This window comes from Pongo abelii, chromosome 1 (assembly GCF_028885655.2).
Source record: "Pongo abelii isolate AG06213 chromosome 1, NHGRI_mPonAbe1-v2.0_pri, whole genome shotgun sequence".
NCBI classification, from domain to species: domain Eukaryota; kingdom Metazoa; phylum Chordata; class Mammalia; order Primates; family Hominidae; genus Pongo; species Pongo abelii.
In genome coordinates, this window is record NC_071985.2 from 205,834,214 (window position 1) to 205,854,648 (window position 20,435).

The 20,435-nt window shown below is 42.2% G+C and overlaps 1 protein-coding gene and 1 non-coding gene across 2 annotated transcripts in view; both read right to left on the minus strand.

Annotated features, from left to right (window-relative positions):
• Positions 1–2,707: 2,707 nt before the first annotated feature.
• Positions 2,708–2,813, minus strand: LOC112130975 (U6 spliceosomal RNA). Its single transcript, XR_002913142.2, has one exon. It is a non-coding gene; the product is annotated as a U6 spliceosomal RNA (small nuclear RNA).
• A 94-nt stretch (positions 2,814–2,907) lies between these two features.
• STX12 (syntaxin 12) overlaps positions 2,908–20,435 on the minus strand; it is a 52,517-nt gene continuing 34,989 nt past the window's right edge. The window contains 5 exon segments of the mRNA NM_001131944.1: positions 2,908–5,111; positions 6,737–6,819; positions 8,545–8,617; positions 14,500–14,605; positions 16,764–16,807. Of these exon segments, the coding sequence (NP_001125416.1) occupies positions 5,013–5,111; positions 6,737–6,819; positions 8,545–8,617; positions 14,500–14,605; positions 16,764–16,807 (405 nt within the window). The 3' untranslated portion in view covers positions 2,908–5,012.

Sequence of the window (20,435 nt, forward strand, 5' to 3'; positions counted from 1 at the left end):
CCCGAGTAGCTGGGATTACAGGCACACACCACCACACCTGACTGATTTTTGTATTCTTATTTATTATTTTATTGTTTTTTTCTTTTTGAAATGGAGTTTCGCTCTTGTCGCCCAGGCTGGAGTGCAATGACATAAACTTCGCTCACTGCAACTTCCACCTCTCGGGTTTAAGCGATTCTCCTGCCTCAGCCTCCCGAGTAGCTGGGATTCCAGATGCCCGCTACCATGCCCAGCTAATTTTTGTATTTTTAGTAGAGACAGGGTTTCACCATGTTGGCCAGGCTGGACTCAAACTCCTGACCTCAGATGATCCACCTGCCTCGGCCTCCCAAAGTGCTAGGATTATGGTGGGATTACAGGCACGAACCACCATATCCGGCCTAGTTTTTGTATTGTTAGTAGAGACAGGGTTTCACCACATTGGCCAGGCTGGTCTCGAACTCCTGACCTCAGGGGATCCACCTGTCTCAGTCTCCCAAAGTGCTGGGATTACAGGCATGAGTCACTGTGCCCGGCCCTAACTATGCTTTGAAAAGCAGGGAAGCAGCAGGTGATTCCCAGCCTTAGGGAACAGGATGGACTGAGATCTGAGTTGGGCTCTGGTCTGCAATTAGTGACCAAAAGCAAAAGCTGCATTCCCATGACTGAGGACAGTCTCTGAATAGAAGAAAAAAAAATACTGAATAGAGGCGGCTCAGAATGTTTTACTTTGCATAGACTGAACGGTAATTTCATTTTGATATTTTGCACTGCAGTGGGTGAACACTTCCATCCCTACCCCTTAGCAAAACAAACACACACACGTGCGTGCACACACACACACACACACACACAGACATACACTCCCCTGGGAGTATCTGTCTAGCATCTAGCAAGTTCTTATTCTGGAACATTCCCAGATTAAATAGCCACAGTAACATTTCTACTTTACCTTATACCTTATACAGTATCATAGCTTTTCTCTTTCCTTTTTTTTTTTATTTTGAGACAGAGTCTCTGTTGCCCAGGTTGGAGTGCAGTGGTGCTATCTTGGCTCAATGCAACCCCCACGTCTCAGGTTCAAGCAAAGCTCATGCCTCAGCCTCCTGAGTAGCTGAGATTACAGGCGTGTGCCACCATGCCTGGCTAATTTTTATAATTTTAGTAGAGGCAGAGTTTCACCATGTTGTCCAGGCTGGTCTTGAACTCCTGGCCTCAAGTGATCCACCCACCTCAGCCTCTCAAAGTGCTGGGATTACAGCCGTGAGCCACTGCGCCCAGCCCATAGTTTTATTAATAATTCATTGGAAGAGAGAATGCTAGATCTACCCAGTACTCCTAGGATATTTCATAAAGGAAGTAGAAAAGGGGATGATGGCTCATGCCTGTAATCCCAGTACTTTGGGAGGCCGAGGCGGGCAGATCACGAGGCCAGGAGATCAAGACCATCCTGACTAACACGGTGAAACCCCGTCTCTACTAAAAATACAAAAAATTAGCCGGGCATGGTGGCGGGCGCCTGTAGTCCCAGCTACTCGGGAGGCTGAGGCAGGAGAATGGTGTGAACCCAGGAGGCGGAGCTTGCAGTGAGCCGAGATCACGCCACTGCACTCCAGCATGGGCAACAGAGCAAGGCTCCATCTCAAAAAAAAAAAAAAAGATAAAAAAGAAAAAGGGATGAGAAAATGAAAGGAAGATAGAGGCAAAAATACAATTTGTATGTTCACACTAAACTGCCATGGGTCCTTATAATCAGATAATTTTGTAGCTGGAAAAGAGCTACCAAGAAAACTTGGGGCCTAAAGGTTAAGTTACTTTTTCTTTTTTTTTTTTTTCCCCTGAGACAGTCTTGCTCTGTTGCCCAGACCTAGAGTGCAATGGCATGATCTTGGCTTACTGCAACCTCCACCTCCTGGGTTCAAGCAATTCTCTTGCCTCAGCCTCCCAAGTAGCTGGGATTACAGGTGTGTGCCACCACGCCTGGCTAATTTTTGTATTTTTAGTAGAGATGGGGTTTCACCATGTTGGCCAGACTGGTCTTTAACTTCTGACCTCGTGATCCACCCGCCTTAGCCTCCCAAAGTGCTGGGATTACAGGCATGAGCCACCGCGCCCAGCCACAAGTGACTTTTTCAAATACCCTCAGCAAGTTAACGGCAGAGCTAAGGTCTTTTGTACCCCAGTCTAGTTTCTGACATCCAAACCAACGCTTCTCAACCACAGTTACAGGTAAGAATTACCTGGGGCCTTTAAAAATCCCTATGCCCAAGCTATACTCCAGACTAAATTAAAATCTTGGAGTTGTGGGACTGAGGTATCAGTATTTATTTTTTATTTTTTAACAAGAAGAGGAGCACAGAGAATATTTTTTAAAAAAATACAGAGCACTTCGGCCAGGCGCCAGTGGCTCAGGCCTGTAATTGCAGCACTTTGGGAAGCCGAGGTGGGCGGATCACTTGAGGTCAGGAGTTCCAGACCAGCCTGGCTAACGTGGTGAAACCCCGTCTCTACTAAAAATATATTTTAAAAAATGAGTCAGGCATCGTGGTGACCACCTGTAATCCCAGATACTTGGGAGGCTGAAGCATGAGAATTGCTTGAACCCAGGAGGTGGAGGTTGCAGTGAGCTCTCCAGCCTGGGCAACAGAGTGAGACCCTGTCTCAAAAAAAAAAAAAAAAAAAAAAGTATATATATACATACACACAGAGAGAGAGAGAGAGAGAGAGAGAGAGAGAGAGAGATTTCATGAATTTGCATGTCATCCTGGTGCAGGGGCCATGCTAATCTTCTCTGTATTGTTCCCATTTTATATATGTGCTGCCAAAGTGGGCACTGTATTTAGTTTCTAATGTGAAGCCATGTTAAAAACTGCTGTCCTAGATCGTGATGCTCCCAATGATAATCAAGGCACAGATAAGGAGAATTCTGTGAACAGGTTTATTAGGACCACCTAGGAGAACCTCTTTGGCAACTACCACAAATTCTAGGCCATTTAAAATCCAGGCCAAGTTCATATTTGCTCTCCATGATCACCTTACAACAACCACGGGTCACATAGTATTACAGAACAGAAGCATGGTCACTTTATTTTACCCAAATGCAAATCGTTTTTCACAACCAAGACTTTTTTCTTTCCTACAATGTTACAAATGATGTATCCAAGTCCGACTGTAATTTGGAGTTAAACAGTGATCACAGAACCAAGGAATTATCTCTGAAGCTGCTCTTTGGGCCACTGTGCCACCCCAACAGCTCTATCCTGTTGTTCTTTTTTTAAATTAAAAAATAATTTAAAAAAAATGGAGATGGGGTCTTGCTATACTCCCCAGGCTGATCTTGAACTCCTGGGCTCAGACATACCGATATACTGATCCTCCCGCCTCAGCCTTCCAAAGTGTTGGGATTACCAGTGTGAGCCATTGCGCTCAGCCATCTCTACACACTGTTTTTCAAGGAAAGGCAGCTACACCTATTCCGTCCCCAAACCAACCCTCAACTGGTGTCCAGTTTTCTTGGAAGTCTCAATTTTTCTCATGACAGCACATTACCTAATACCTACCACATTAGGATGTTAACTCATAAAAACATAATACAAAAGCTTTAAAAAACATTTATTTGTATTAAGTAAGTGCAAGAGTGCAAAGAAACTTATGCATTTGCGCCCTTGTTTCCCTACTATTCACATTAGTTTAGTTTAGAAGATTAAGTATAATAACAGAAGGAGAATGGAAGAAATGAATATAAATATACTCAGGGTAGCCAAATCCTCTAATTCACTAAAGGATGAACCAAAGTTGTTGGCCAGATTCACATTTATGTGGGAGCCTAAACAAATTATGTTCCCTTTAACTGTTCTAGGCCTGTGGAAAAGGGAAGTGGACAACATTTATATTACAAGACAGTAATTTTATTGAAACATCTTTTTCTGTCTAAAATTATGCATGGAGATATTAATCTCTTGTTTATATATTAGGTTAAGTCTAACATCACTATTTGAAACCAGTGTTATTTACAAAAATGAACCTCTTCTTTGCTTTATTGTTGGTTCACAGGAATAATTTTAAACCACCTCAATCTATCTTTAAAAATCTTCCTGCCTTCAAATGCCCAGCAACCCTTATAAGGTAGGGGGCAGCCCTTTGACAGCAACATTCATCATTCACCAGGAATGTAGAACCACAAGTGAACAACAACAACAACAACAAGATTAAATCATCCCCAACAATCCCTATTTGCTTTTCCAAAGCATGCTATGTCTAATTCTGCCTTTCTATGCAGACAGGTGGGAGAGGGAGCCCATAGAGTATATTAATGTTAATTAAATTAACTTCCTTTAAAAACTAACAGGATGGCTAAGTGTGGATGACGATGAACTGCTGTGGATGACACTAGCAGATAATGAAGTAAACTTTAAACCCAGATTAGTAACATGTACTCCAGTAACTGACCAGCTCAGATAGAGACTTCTCATTTACTCTGGATCACATGTACAATTTTTTTACCTTCCAATTAAATATAGTGCCAAAATCTTTCAAAACAGATAGAGAATAGGCTTCTTAGAAATTCAAATTAAAATGTTAAATAATAAAAACTGGTGGCCTATTATAGAGTTTCTGACAGACTCCAATATACTGGGTACCAGAAAGTAACTCTATCTCAGATGCTAGTAAAAAGGTAAATTTTGTATATACATAAAAGACAATATTACGAGACTGTAGTGTCATTTGTCAAAACAAGAATATCTAGAATGGAATTTTCAGTAAACACTTGGGATGAAGGGCAATCAGAATACAAGAGGAAGCAAAATCCACATAAGTTAATTCCTAATTTGAGAAATCAATAGAATCAATAAATTGATAAATACTGTCTCCATAGGTCACGAATTCCAAAGACTAGTTAGTAGTTAGTTTCTAACTAAATGATTACAGGACGTTCTGGTGTATGCTGTCTTCTTGTGATCAGTTTGTTCTGGCAAGACTTCAACAAGCACTTGCCCTTGAAAACAGCTCAGCGGGAGAACGATCGGAGGCAATCACTTCGTTTTATAAACTAGCCAGATAATAAGTCCCAAGATTACAATAATCACTGACAGGACAAGCACCAGGATACACATCTTCTTGCGAGATTTTTTCTGAGGAAAGAAATATGTAAACAAGACACTCATGAAACAAGTAAAATTTGTAAGAATTTTCTAAGAATGCTTCATAAATTTGCCTCCCTGTAATTAAAGATTAACTCTATCCATGCAAAATTATGCAGAGACTTTCCCAGAAATCTTAAGTCAGCAGCACTAGGTAGTAGTGCAAGTGTTTTTTGTTTGTTTGATGGTTTTTTTTTTTGAGACAGAGTCTCCCTCCGTCACCCAGGCTGGAGCGCCGTGGTGCGATCTTGGCTAACTGAAACCTCCACCTTCCAGGTTCAAGTGATTCTCATGTCTCAGCCTCCTGAGCAGCTGGAATTACAGGCGTGTGCCACTATGCCCAGCTAGTTTTTGTATTTTTAGTAGAGACGGGGTTTCACCAGTATTGGCCAGGCTGATCTCGAACTCCTGACCTCAAGTGATCTACCTGCCTCGGCTTCCCAAAGGGCTGGGATTACAGGCGTGGGCCACCGCACCCAGCCGAGTAGTATAGGTTTCAAAGTTTTAATTCCAAGTCCCCACATACAATTTTGCAAAGGAGCTATACCTGTGCTGCCAGGCATTATTTGCAATAAAATAAGTTATTTGTGCATGTGTATTTTAATAACATTTTATAATACATATGAAACTGTTATGTTCATTGTAAAAAAAAAAATACAGCAAGCAGAGGGGAAAAAAAATCACCCATAGATAATACCGTCAACATTTTGAATGTATTTCTTTCTGATTTGTTATCTATGTATATTATTTGACATAACTGGGATCACACTGTATGATGTTTGATGTTTTTCCTCACTTAATGTTTAGTATAAACATTTTTCTGTTTAAACTCTTCATAAACATCTCTTAATTCCCATATGCAACAATGAGTGGATGTATATAATTTACTTAATTATTCCTTTACTGTTGGACACTAAATTAATCACCTAGTTTTTAAAGGAAACACTATTATTAAATACGAATTTCTTTACGAGCACTCCCAGGTAAAATACAGCTATCCCAGGAACACGGAAAACAACTGAAATGCTATTTATTTCTAAAAAGCCATGCAACACCAAATTGAAGGGAAGTGAGAAGGACTTCATTCACATTATTTGTACACTGAGATAAAGACTTGGATAAGTAAAAAAAACAGAGTTTCAACTAACATGTAGAAGGATTTCACTTTACAGGAACAGTTCCAGAATGATTATCCTTATTTATTCATATACAAATAGCAGTCGAAGTTGATTCTGTGTCCATCCTCTATGGCAACAGTCAACATAAAGTATCTATGAAGTCTTCTACTTTAACTGTACTTCTTACTATCCTAATTGAAATACATTCAGCTGTTTGGGATATAAAATAGCCTCATAGCAGATTTAGGTATCATATTAGTGTATAGGGTTAGCTTTGCAGTTACTAGCCTTCTGGTAAGTTTATTCAAGGTGTGATTATTTTTTGTAGATCTATCTGCAAAGGAAAATAATAAAAATGGAACTGGGACTGCAATTATGACTACTTTCCTTTAGCTTAAACCTAAGCAAAAGGCTGTAGCTGTTCTCAATATGTCAGTGTACTCTGATGGCCTAAAAAGTCTGCAACACAGAGTGACTTTCTTTGGTACCCGCTTTTACCTGATAGTAAGCAGCTCGCTGTAACTGTTCAGTGGCTCTTTCGACGTGCACCTCTGAGCTTTCCACATTGGCTTCTATGCTATCTGCAAAAGGAAGGACAGAGGATGTTTTAACACACTCAGATGTTTTAAGACTGCAAATTGAACAGATTTCTGATGTTACGTGTCCTGGTTTCACTACCACTATCCAAACTATCCAGCCATGAAATCGAGTTACTACCTTGGTAAGAGACTAGCCCTATTCTTTGGAGAAAAAACAATGAATTTTTGGGGGCTATGAAGTATTTAACTTACCCATAAATGATTCATAAAAAATTATGTAGATACACATAGAGAAAGAGAGAAAGAATACATAATAAAGCAAATGGGGTAGAATGTTAACAAGAGGTAAATCTGGGTAAAGGGTATAAAGAAGGTCCTTGTAATATTTTTATTTTTGCTACTTTTTTTTTTTTTTTTAAGAGATGGGATCTCACTCTGTCACCTAGACTGGAGTGCAGTGGTACAATAATAGTTCACTGTAGCCTCCAACTCCTGGGCTCAAGTGATCTTCCCACCTCAGCCTCCTGAGTAGCTAGGACTACAGGTGCATGTTACTATGCCTGGCTAATTTTTTGGTAAAGACAGGGTCTTACTATGTTGCCCAGGCTAGTCTTGAACTCCTGGCTTCAAGTGATTCTCCCACCTCAGCCTCCCAAAGTGCTGGGATTACAGGTGTGAGCAACCATGCCCAGCCTATTTTTGCAACTTTTAATAAACTTGAAATTATTTCCATATAGAAAGCTTTAAAAAAAGAGTTACTGGCCAGGCGTGGTGGCTCATACCTGTAATCCCACCACCTGGGAGGCCAAGGCAGGCAGATCACCTGAGGTCGAGAGTTCAAGACCAGCCTGACCAACATGGAGAAACCCCGTCTCTACTAAAACTACAAAATTAGCCGGGCGTGGTGGCACATGCCTGTAATCCCAGCTACTCAGGAGGCTAAGGCAGGAGAATCGTTTGAACCCAGGAGGCGGAGGTTGTGGTGAGTCAAGATCGTACCATCGCACTCCAGCCTGGGCAACAACAGCAAAACTCCATCTCAAAAAAAAAAAAGAGTTACTAACCCCCTAATTTTGCAATTTTTTAGAGATAAAAGCTGGGAAGCTGAGAGCTATTTCTCTAAACAAAGACTTACAAAGAAGTCAATGGGACTGAGTATTCATGAGGCCTCATTTAACTTCTACATTTGATAACATAAGAAAATTGCTAAGAAAAATAAATTTGGTAATTTTTAAAATGGCATTCCTAAACGTACTTTAATTCTATAGCTGATATGACTAACTCCATTTTTTTTTTTTATTGAGACAAAGTCTCATTCTGTCACCCAGGCTGGAGTACAGTGGAGCAGTCTCGGCTCACTGTGCAACCTCCGCCTCGCGGGTTCAAGGGATTCTCCTGCCTCAGCCTTCCGAGTAGCTGGGACTACAGGTGCGTGCCACCAGGCCTAGCTAATTTTTTGTATTTTTAGTAGAGACGGGTTTCACCGTGTTAGCCAGGATGGTTTCCATCTCCTGACCTCATGATCTGCCCGGTTGGGCCTCCCAAAGTGCTGGGATTACAGGCCTGAGCCACCACATCTAGCCTAACTCCTTTTTCTTTCTTTCTTTCTTTTTTTTTTTTTAAGAGACAAATTATCATTATGTTGCCCAGGTTGGCTTCAAACTCCTAGATGGTGCTTCAGCCTCAGCCTTCTGAGTAGCTGGGATTACAGATGCATGCCAAATACTATCAACTCACCTTGAGGTTAAAGGTATCAATAATACATACCAATCAGATCACCCTGGTCATGGATCATCATGGCCAAATCTTTAAATATCTGATTGACATCCAAAATGTCAGCCTAAAGAAGACAAAAAACAATTAACTAACATTAAGCAACATGTTAGAAGATTTGTTTCCCTCACGTACCTAAAGTTTTAGCTATTAACACGTGTGTTTTTAAGGCTCTATAAAGCATGCTTTCTCCATAAACAGAAAATAATCTATTGCTGCCTACCCAATATTGTAAAACAGAAGACACATAAACTCACCCTTCAAGCAACATTAATGGGACATGCTACATGGGAACCAGTAAGAGTGCCCAAGTCCAAACAGTACAGCAGAAGGCTGGAGTGCTGATATAGACAAATTCTTGGTGTGATAGCCCTATGTGGAGACTGCTAGGCCTTGTGACAAAAGCCTGTTGAGTGCCTCCCAATGACAACCACTAGGACTTTGGAATACAGAATTTAAATGTTTATACAAGATCATGCTATCTGAGGAATGCAAGGAGGAGCTACAAGTAAGGAGCCTCTTTTCCCCTGGGATTGACTCTGGAACTGTGTGAGGAGCTGCTGGATTCTGTCATCACTGGACGATGCCCTATAGTAACTCCCAACTGACTGACAAAAAGCTGATGGTTTGTGGATAGCAGTTCCAAAGTGAATGGACTACATCCTATTTACTGCTCTGATCAAAGAAGGTAAACACAAATCAGCTCAGTGGGCTGAACTGCAGCTTGTTTTCCTAACAGCAGCGGAAGAATTTAACATTGGCAAAATCCCCTATATTTGGGTCTTTCTCCCTCCCTCCCTCCTTCTCTCCCTTCCTCTCTCCCTTCCTTTTTTCTTCCTTTCCTTTCCTTCTTTCTTTCCTTCCTTCCTTCCTCCCTCCCTCTCTCTTTCCTTCCTTCTCTCCCTCTCCCTTCCCTTCCCTCCCTCCCTCCCCTTCCTTTTTTCCCTCCCTCCCTTCCTTCTTTCTCCTCTCTCTTTCTTTCCTTCCTTTCTCTCTCTCTCTTTCTTTCTCTTTTTTTTTGAGACAGAGTCTTGCTCTGTCACCCAGGCTGGAGTGCAGTGGCACAATCTCATCTCACTGCAACCTCCACCTCCCGGATTCAAGCAATTCACCTGCCTCAGCCTCCTGAGTAGCTGGGATTACAGGCCCGTGCCACCACGCCCAGATAATTTTTGTATTTTTATTAGAGACGGGGTTTCACCATGTTGGCCAGGCTGGTCTTGAACTCCTGACATCATGGTCCACCGCCTTGGCCTCCCAAAGTGCTGGGATTACAGGCGTGAGTCACCGTGCCTGGCCTCCCTCCCTCCCTTCTCTCTCTCTCTCTCCCTCCCTCCCTTCCTTCCTCATCCGCCTGCCTCGGCCTCCCAAAGTGCTGGGATTACAGGCGTGATCCACCGCGCTCAGCCTCCCTCCCTTCTTTCTTTTTATTTTTTACCTGTTTTTTTGAGACAGAGTCTTGCTCTGTCATCCAGGCTGGAGTGCAGTGGCACAATCTCAGCTCTCTGCAACCTCCATACCCTGGGTTTGAGTGATTCTCCTGCCTCATCCTCCCCAGTAGATGGGATTACAGTCGTGCACCACCACGCCCGGCTATTTTTTTTTTTTTTTCTGAGGTGGAGTTTTGCTCTTGTTGCTAGGCTGGAGTGCAATGGTGCAATCTCGGCTCACTGCAACTTCCGCCTCCTGGGTTCAAGAAATTCTCCTGCCTCAGCCTCCCAGGTACCTGGGATTACAGGATGTACCACTATGCCTGGCTAATTCTTTATATTTAGTAGAGATGGGGTTTCACCATGTTGGTCAGGTTGGTCTCAAACTCCTGACCTCAGGTGATCCACCCACTTTGGCCTCCCAAAGTGCTGGGATTACAGGTGTGGGCCTGTACTGTGGCCAGCCCTAATTTTTGTATTTTTAGTAGAGACAGAGTTTCACCACGTTGGCCAGGCTGGTCTCGAACTCCTGACCTCAATTGATCCGCCTGCCTCGGCCTCCCAAAGCGCTGGGATTACAGGTATGAGCCACCACGTCCAGCCTATATTTGAGTTTTTCTGACTCATGATCAGGCAGAAGAAAGACAATGGAAACCTGTCTTATTAAAGGGATGCTCATATGGGGCATGACCCTATGGAAATTTGAGGCCAATTCCCTTCCAGGTTTGAAGGGTTATTGGAATCATAACTTGGCAAGCATTTCAATCACTTACTAAGAGTCTACTATAGTGGACTATCTGGTAAAGCAAGTCTTGTCAGCATTTCAATGACTTGCTAAGAGTCTACCATAGTTGGGGTAGTCTGCTAGTTGCTGTGAATACAGCTAACTGGGGTGGACGTGGGGAATAAGTGCACAATTAAATAAATAAGAAGAAAGAGTACTATATAGGAAATGACTGAATTAATGGTATAGAAAGGTGTGGAGAAAAGGAAGACTTTGCAGAAGAGGTAAGACATGAGTTGTGCCTTAAACCAAAGGAGAGGTCATATAAACAGAAAGGCAACTCAGTTAAAGAGCAAATAACCTAGCTTTGCCATAACATAGAATTTGTATGTCAGAGTTTGGAAATTACTAGATACGAAAATTGAACCTAGGCTAAGGAATTTGGACTTTCCTCTGTTGAATATGAAATGATCCATTATACCCTGGCATCCATTACATTTCTTTCCTTAGCTCCATATGTCTCACTCCACTCTGCTATAACAGTACGTTCGTCCTTTGGTATCCGCGGGGGATTGGTTCCAGGACTCCCTCCCTCTAAGTCACTGATATAAAATGGTATAGTATTTGCATATAACTTATGCCCATTCTCTCCTATATTCTAAATCATCTCTATATTACTTATATACTGTTACATTACTATTTTATATTACATTACTATTTTACATAGCACTTACATTGTATTAGTAATGTACTAAACTAATACAATGTGTTATCTAAAATACTGTTACACTGTATTGGTTTTTACATTTGTGTTATTTTTTATTGTTGTATTATTTTTTAGTTTTTTAAAAAATATTTTCAATCCACGGTTACTTGAGTCTGAGGATGTGAAACCTAAATATATCAAAGGCCTTTTTTTTTTTTTTTTTTTTTTTTAGAGGGAGTCTCGCTCTGTTGCCCAGGCTGGAGTGCAGTGGCGCAATCTGGGCTCACTGCAAGCTCCACCTCCCGGGTTCACGCCATTCTCCTGCCTCAGCCTCCCGAGCAGCTGGGACTACAGGCACCCGCCACCACGCCTGGCTAATTTTTTGTATTTTTAGTAGAGACGGGGTTTCACTGTGTTAGCCAGGATGGTCTCGATCTCCTGACCTTGTGATCCGCCCACCTTGGCCTCCCAAAGTGCTGGGATTACAGGTGTGAGCCACCACACCTGGCCTTTTTTTTTTTTTTTTTTGAGACAGAGTCTTGCTCTGTTGCCAGGCTGGAGTGCAATTGCTCACTGCAACCTCCGCCTCCCAGGTTCAAGCAATTCTCCTGCCTCAGCCTCCCGAGTAGCTGGGATTACAGGCATGCACCACCACACGGGCTACTTTTTTGTGTTCTTAGTAGAGACGGGGTTTCACCATGTTGGTCAGGCTGGTCTTGAACTCCCGACCTCAGGTGATCCACTCGCCTCAGCCTCCCAAAGTGCTGGGATTACAGGCATGAGCCACCGCGCCCAGCCAGTAATTTTTTTTTGAAGGAAGGATTATTATTATTATTTGAGACAGAGTCTTGCTCTGTTGCCCAGGCTGGATTGCAGTGGCATGATCATGGCTCACTGCAGCCTTGATCTCCTGGGCTCAAGGGATCCTTCTACCTCAGGCTCCTGAGTAGCTGGGACCACAGGTACATGTTACAGCACCCAGTTAATTTTTTATTTTTTGAAGAGGTAAGGTCTTGCTACACTGCCCAGGCTGGTCTTGAATTCCTGGGCTCAAGCAATCATCCTGCCTCAGCCTCCAACTTGCCGGGATTACAGGCATGAGCCATTGCACTTAGCCATATTTCTAATGTTAGACAATTAATTCAATTAGTAGTAGCAGTAGGTGGAAAAGAGTAAAGATATGACATTTTTGAAGGCAATAAAATAATCATAACTTGAGGATAAACTATCCCATCTAAAAACAGACACGACCAGCCTGGCCCAAATGGCAAAACCCCATCTCTACTAAAAATACAAAAATTAGCCAGGAGTGGTGGCGGGCACCTATAATCCCTGCTACTCGGGAGGCTGAGGCAGGAGAATAGCTTGAACCCAGGAGGTGGAGATTGCAGTGAGTCAAGAATGAGCCACTGCACTCTAGCCTGGGCGACAGAGTAAGACTCTGACTCAAAAAATAAATAATAAATAAATAAAAACAGACATTGATGGCCTTTAGGGCAGTGGGTCTCAACCCTGGCTGCACATTATAATCACCTGGGGGAACTTTTTTAAAAAATACCCATGCCCAGGGCCTCACGCCCAGAAATTATGATTTATTAGTTTGAACCATATAAAATAATGGATATTTGCCCATTTTTAACATATAATAAACAGGAATTTCACATTATCCCATCAAGTAATTAGTGGTGGATGACAGCTGGGGCATTAAAAAAAATCTTCTCCAGGTGATCCTCATGTGCAGTCACGGTTCAGAACCACTGCTACAGATGGAGGCCAAGGAGGAGCTCAAAATTTCCCTCTCTCCTTTTCTCCTCCCCCGATCACAGCAATGGCAGCCTTCTACCTTCGGAGAAAACTAAACTGGAGAAAACTCAGGTTTAACGATATTTTAGCTGGGCACAGTTGTTCATGCCAGTAATCCCAGCACTTTGGGAGGCTGAAGCAGGCAGATCACTTGAGGTCAGAAGTTCAAGACCAGCCTGACCAACATGGCAAAACCCTGTCTCTACTAAAAATACAAAAATTATCTGGGTGTGGTGGTGCGTACTTGTAGTCTCGGCTATTCAGGAGGCTGAGGCAGGAGAATCGCTTGAACCCAGGAGAGGGAGGCTGCAGTGAGCTGAGATAGCGTCACTGCACTCCTGCCTGGGCGACAGAGCAAGACTCAGTCCCCCCAAAAAAAGGATATTTTATTAGTCACTACGCGAAATTAAAGTTGAAAGCTCAGTTAGGTAAGAAAGGCCTACAGACTTCTCCCTCAACCTCCACCTCAAAAACTGTTCCTATTTCTCTGACTCACTGAAGGGATAAGATCTACAACTTGGGATTAGACTTTAGGATATACAAAAATGGAGCAAGACTTTTGGCCTGCCTTTATTCTGGGCTCTTCAGACTAAGCAAAGGGGCTCTCCATGGAGTCCTGCCTAACCCGGAGGTTGGCACTGAGATTTGAGGTCAAAGTTCTAATGAGCAATAAAATATCTGTCTGCCTTGTTCCGTTCTCCGTGTACATTTCTCCAGGAGAAATAAGATGTGGTGATCCGTATAAGATGTGGTGATTGAAGAAAGGATTTGAGTACTCCTGGGCACCAAGGCCAATACCATTATAACAGTAGTTCATGCCAGGAGCGGTGACTCACGCCTGTAATCCCAGCACTTTGGGAGGCCAATGAGGGTGGATCACCTGAGGTCGTGAGTTCAAGACCAGCCTGACCAACACGGAGAAACCCCATCTCTACTAAAAATACAAAATTAGCTGGGCGTGGTGGCATATGTCTGTAATCCCAGCTACTCGAGAGGCTGAGGCAGGAGAATCGCTTGAACCCAGGAGGCAGAGGTTGCAGTGAGCCAAGATTGCACCATTGCACTCCAGCCTGGGGGACAAGAGTGAAATTCTGTCCAAGAAAAAAAAAAAAAAAAAAACCAGTAGTTCAAACCCACCATGATTACATTGAGACAGAAAAAATACAAATCACACAATGACACATTTTATGCTATTTCATAATCACTAAGAGAATTAAAGTGAACTAAGGAGTTCAGATACCTGCAGACACACTGACTCAAACAAAAAACATGACCCTGGCTCTCACCTCCAGCTGCCGAATTGCCGTTTCTCTTTCTTTAATAAGTTCCAAATCCTGCTCAGTGATGGCCACCTCATCGTCCTGGCTCTGCATCTGGTTCCACTCCTCATGGCTGCAGGGAGACAGGCACACATAACAAGACATATCTCCAACATCTCTACTGCCAGCAGAACCTATGCAAAGACATTACCAGGGCTCCACTCCTCTGCTATCAATAAAGTCTTGGAGGGCCACATTCTTCATATCCAGAAGCAAAGAGCTGATGATATCAGGAAAACAAAGACTCAGCTTCCATGGGCAAAGCTGACCTGTAGCAGAATTATGAGGGATGGGACTCCTGGCTGTTTCCATTTAGGGGTATACTCTGTAATCTCACTGGGGCTTGCCAGACAAGGAAAGTAGCCAGAGATTTGAACTCATTGAATTATGTTGCACCATCATCTTCCAGGGCACTCTCAAAGTGCAAGCTGCATTGGTACCTTCAGTACTAAGTGGGTGGAGAAGAGCAAGCTAAGTGACCTATCAGTGCTTTGCCAGTTAGTTCAACAGAATTACATCTCCTGGTTTTCCAAAATTTCCTTGAGGTTATGCTTTGGGTTAAATACCTCTTAACAGGCCAGGCGCAGTGGCTCACGCCTGTAATCCTAGCACTTTGGGAGGCTGAGGCAGGAGGACTGCTTGAGGCCAGGAGTTCAAGACCAACCTGGCTAACATAGCAAAACCCTCATCTCTATTAAAAAACAATCTATAAAAAAAACCCCTCTTAACAGAAAGCTAGTGAAATGTTATAACTCTTTTTTTAAAATTTTTTTTAGAAATGGGGGTCTTGCTTTGTTGCCCAGGCTAGTCTCAAACTGCTGGCCTCAAGCTGTCCTCCTGCCTCAACCTACTAAAGTGCTATGATTATAGGCTTGAGCCACCATGCCTTTTTTTTTTTCGAGACGGAGTTTCGCTCTTTCGTCCAGGCCGGAGTGAAGTGGTGCTTACTTCACTCCACCCCCCGGGTTCAAGGGATTCTCCTGCCTCAGCCTTGAGAGTAGCTGGGATTACAGGCGCCTGCCTCTACGCCCAGCTAATTTTTGTATTTTAGTAGAGATGGGGTTTCACCATGTGGGCCAGGCTGGTCTCGAACTCCTGACCTCAGGTGATCCACCTGCCTCATCCTTCCAAAGTGCTGGGATTACAGGCTTGAGCCACCATGCCCCACCACCTCTTTATTCTCAAGCATTTAAAAGGAAAACATATTACTTATTATACTAGATATAAAACACTTTGAAATTCCATTATTATGTGTTTTCCCAACAGTATCATAAATCATACTTCACCTCTACAATGTTTTTTTGTTTTTTTTTGAGAAGAGTCTGGCTCTGTCACCCAGGCTGGAGTGCAGTGGCGCAGTCTTGGCTCACTGCAACTTCCACCTCCCGGGTTCACGCCATTCTCCTGCCTCAGCCTCCCAAGTAGCTGGGACTACAGGCGCCCACCACCCCGCCCAGCTAATTTTTTGTATTTTTAGTAGAGACAGGGTTTCACCGTGTTAGCCAGGATGGTCTCGATCTCCTGACCTCGTGATCCACCCGCCTCGGCCTCCCAAAGTGCTGGGATTACAGGCGTGAGCCACCGTGCCTGGCCTCACCTCTACAATGTTTAAATAATGTCCTCTACATGCTAGAGATACAAAACTAAGTTAGACAGAGTCCCCAGGCCTTTGAGATGCTCATAGTGTAGTGGGGAGGGATGGATATGTATCTATGCTAAAACATATCAAGGTCTGAACTAATACCACAAATACACCTCTATGGGATTAGTTTGGAGAAGTTAAGAATATCATTCAGATACAAATTTTCTGGTTTCCCTCTTAATACTCCTAGAAGGATGAGTTGCTTCCATTTTATAAATGAGTAGAGACCCAAGAACTCTGATGGGTTTAAATCTGAATTAGAGGTAAGATGACTTAGACCTCCTAATCTGTAGACATGTGGGTTCATACTTATTCCTAGGGAGTCAAGCTCTCTGCTTAACTCACAGACATCAATGGTTTCTTGGAATTTTTTATTCACCTTGAAATTACTCCTTCCAATAACTCAAAGAGCTTGGAAAAGCCCATGGTTTTGACTGTTTAATTTTATTCTGTGGATTATGTTATTCACCCCAGGTGCCCCCTTATTTTTGCCCTCTATTTTTTTCATTGATTTTTAAAATTAAAAGAAATATAACGAGATAGATTCCCATCTCAACTATCCAGCAGGTTGTATGAATAATTCTATTACCTGTCAAATGAGACCAGCTGCTCCTCTCTTTGCCTCTCTTCTGCCTAGAAAGTAGATGGTATTATTGCTGCGGTCATCCAGAAACACGTCACAGACACACAAAACAAGGGCTTCCTTAGCACAATATAAAGAAGCAACATCCTTTGACACCCACAGAATCTGTAAGATTACATAGTACTCTGGCAATCTGTCTCAACTAAGAAGTGGGTGTAAAGTGGTTGAAGAAAATCTGCATTCCAGTTTGAGTCCTGAACAGAAACCATACTGAACAGGGTGGAGAATAATATGGGTAGGAGAGAAGGCTAAAAATAAAAATAACAACAATAAAATATTTTACAATTTAGGGGGAGGCAGATGAAGAGAAGTTGAAAAGTTGCAAGAAAACAAAATTTCAGAACATGTAAAAATTTTTTAAATGGACATAGCATATTAGGCACTAAAGCAGACTAACTTCAAAAATCAGTCTAATGTAAATGGTGTTACCTTTTTTTCTCCTAAGGTTTCTTTGATTTTTACTGATGTGTGGTCAAGAGTATATGAGATCTGGCCGGGTGCAGTGGCTCACGCTTCTAATCCCAGCACTTTGGGAGGCCGAGGCGGGCAGATCACAAGGTCAGGAGTTCAAGACCAGCCTGGCCAATATGGTGAAACCCCATCTCTACTAAAAATACAAAAAAAATTAGCTGGGCATGGTGGCGGGCACCTGTAGTCCCAGCTACTCAGGAGGCTAAGGTAGGAGAATTGAATCTGGGAGGCGGAGGTTGCAGTGAGCTGAGATTGTGCCACTGCACTCCAGCCTGGACAACAGAGCAAGACTCCATCTCAAAAAAAAAAAAACAAAAGTATATGAGATCTTTGAGAACATTGCTAATCAATCTATTATCAATATATGTTAAACTCTGGAGAGATGGGATTTGGCATAAATACACATAAATTAACCTTTCTTTTCTTTTCTTTTCTTTTTTTGAGATGGAATCTTACTCTGTTGCCCAGGCTGGAGTGCAGTGGCACGATCTCGGCTCATTGCAACCTCTGCCTCACAGGTTCAAGTGATTCTTCTACCTCAGCCTCCTGAGTAGCTGGGACTACAGGTGCATGCCACCACGCCCAGCTAATTTTTGTATTTTTAGTAGAAACGGGGTTTCACCATATTGGCCAGGCTGGTCTCAAACTCCTGACCTCGTGATCCACCCACCTCGGCCTCCCAAAGTGTTGGGATTACAGGCGTGAGCCACGGCGCCCAGCCCACTAACCTTTATTTTCAAGAAGGCTGCTTCAAATCGTGGCAGATTTTGACTTAACAGAACTTATTGGGAACTTATTATACTGTATATTATTTTGTTTAATTCTTACAATAATTCTGATTTATCATAGTCTCCTCTTTGGCACATAATAACGTTTTTGAAAAATAGTCTTTCCAGTGGTAATTTATCTAATACTATTGAATTAAGAAAGTTAGGCAAGCACACGGTGTTACTTTAAAAGGGAATTTACCAGGATTTTTGGCATTTGGTGAAAGACTAGCAATCGAGTCTTTCAGGTGTTACTGTTTGATGAGGAAAAAGTATGCTTTATAATCAAGCTATAAGAATAAATATCATTATTAAAAAATCAGTCTAATGGATGTATTACTTTTATAATTTAAAAACAGGCCGGGTGCGGTGGCTCACGCCTGTAATCCCAATCCCAGCACTTTGAGAGGCTGAGGTGGGCAGATCACTTTGAGGTCAGAAGTTCATGACCAGCCTGGCCAACATGGTGAAACCCCGTCTCTACTAAAATACAAAAATCAGCCAGGCATGGTGGTGGGTGCCTGTAATCCCAACTACTCAGGAGGCTAAGGCAGGAGAATTGCTTGAACCTAGAAGGCAGAGGTTGCAGTGAGCCAAGATCGTGCCACTGCACTCCAGCCTGAGCGACAGAGTGAGACTCCCTCTCAGAATAAATAAGTAAATAAATAAATAAATAAAACAAAGCAAAAATGGTAAAAATCAATGTACTTTCATTTTTAAAAAGCTTACCCTTTTTATAATAGCAATACAGGACAAACAAAATGAAGAGAATTTCAAATTTCTATCCACTCAGAGGAACACTGTGGGTTTTGGGTTTTTTTTTTCTTTTTACTTTATCTTTTTCCCCAGATCAAGAAATAACATTTCCAGAGTCCTAAAAGCCCACCCATGTGCCCTTCTCCAATCACAACTCCATCCCTCCCTTTTAAAGTATTTATTATCTTGACTTTGTGAAAGTCATTTTCTTGCATTTTAAGAATAGTGAGATATAGTCTTATTCAATATCATTTTGCCTGTTTTTGAACTTTACATAAATGGAATTATACTGTTTATATTCTTTAGTGCTTTTTTTGAATCATTCCAGATTATGCCAGATCCATCTCTGATACTGAATGTAACCGTGGTTCAATCATTTTCTTTGCTGTATGATATTACAGTGTATGAACATATCACAATTTATCCATTCTACTGTTGACAGACATCTGGATGTTTCCAATTTTTGACTACTACAAACAATGCTGCTATGCACATTTTGTACATACATCCTGGTATAACACATACAGGTTTCTCTAGGGTAGAATTGCTGGATCACAAGGTCTGCATGTGTTCTGAAGATACAGCCAAAAGGTTTTCCAAAGTAGTTGTTCTAATTTATACCACCAGCCAGATAAAAAAGTTCCTGTTGCATCACATCCATAATGACAACTCCCAGTGTTCACAGAATTTTAAACTTCTGCCCTCCTGGTGGGCATGAAGTAGTATTTCATTGTTGTTTTAATCTGTAATTTCACCATTACTAAAGAAGCTGAGTACCTTTTCATTTGTTTGACCATTACTCATAATAATACTAATGTGTTTATTTTTTCCCTGAGTGTAAATATCAACAGGATGGAGCAAAAGCAATGGTGGGGGACTGCTGGTGGGGAAGTGGGGATGGTTAATGGGCACAAAAAATAGGAAGAACAAATAAGACCTAGTATTTGATAGCACAACAGGGTGACTATAGTCTATAATAATTTAATTATATATTCAAAAATAACTAAAAGAGTATAATTGAATTGTCTGTAACATAAAGGATAAATGCTTGAGGGGACAGACACCCCATTTACCATGGTGTAATTATTACACATTACATGACTGTATGAAAATATCTCATGTACCTCATAAATATATACACCTACCATGTGCCCACAAAAATTAAAAATTAAAAAAAGGCAATGGTAGTGATATGGTTTGGCTCTATGTCCCCACTCAAATCTCGTCTCGAATTGTAATCCCACGTGCCGAGGGAGGGACCTGGTGGGAAGTGATTGGATCATGGGGGTGGTTCCCCCATGCTGTTCACGTGTTAGTGAGGGAGTTCTCATGAGATCCGGTTGTTTGGTAAGTGTCTGGTATTTCCCCTGCACTCTCTTTCTCTCTCTCCTGCCACCATGTAAGACATGCCTTGCTTCCCCTTAGCTTTCTACCATGGTTGTAAGTTTCCTGAGGCCTATCCAGCCATGCAGAACTGTGAGTCAATTAAACCTCTTTTATTTATAAAGTATCCAGTCTCAGGTAGTATCTTTATAGCAGTGTGAAAACGGACTAATACAGATAGACAAAATGGCTCAAGGCAGTGGCACCGAATTGAACTAGTATTATTGTATTCTCCATCACC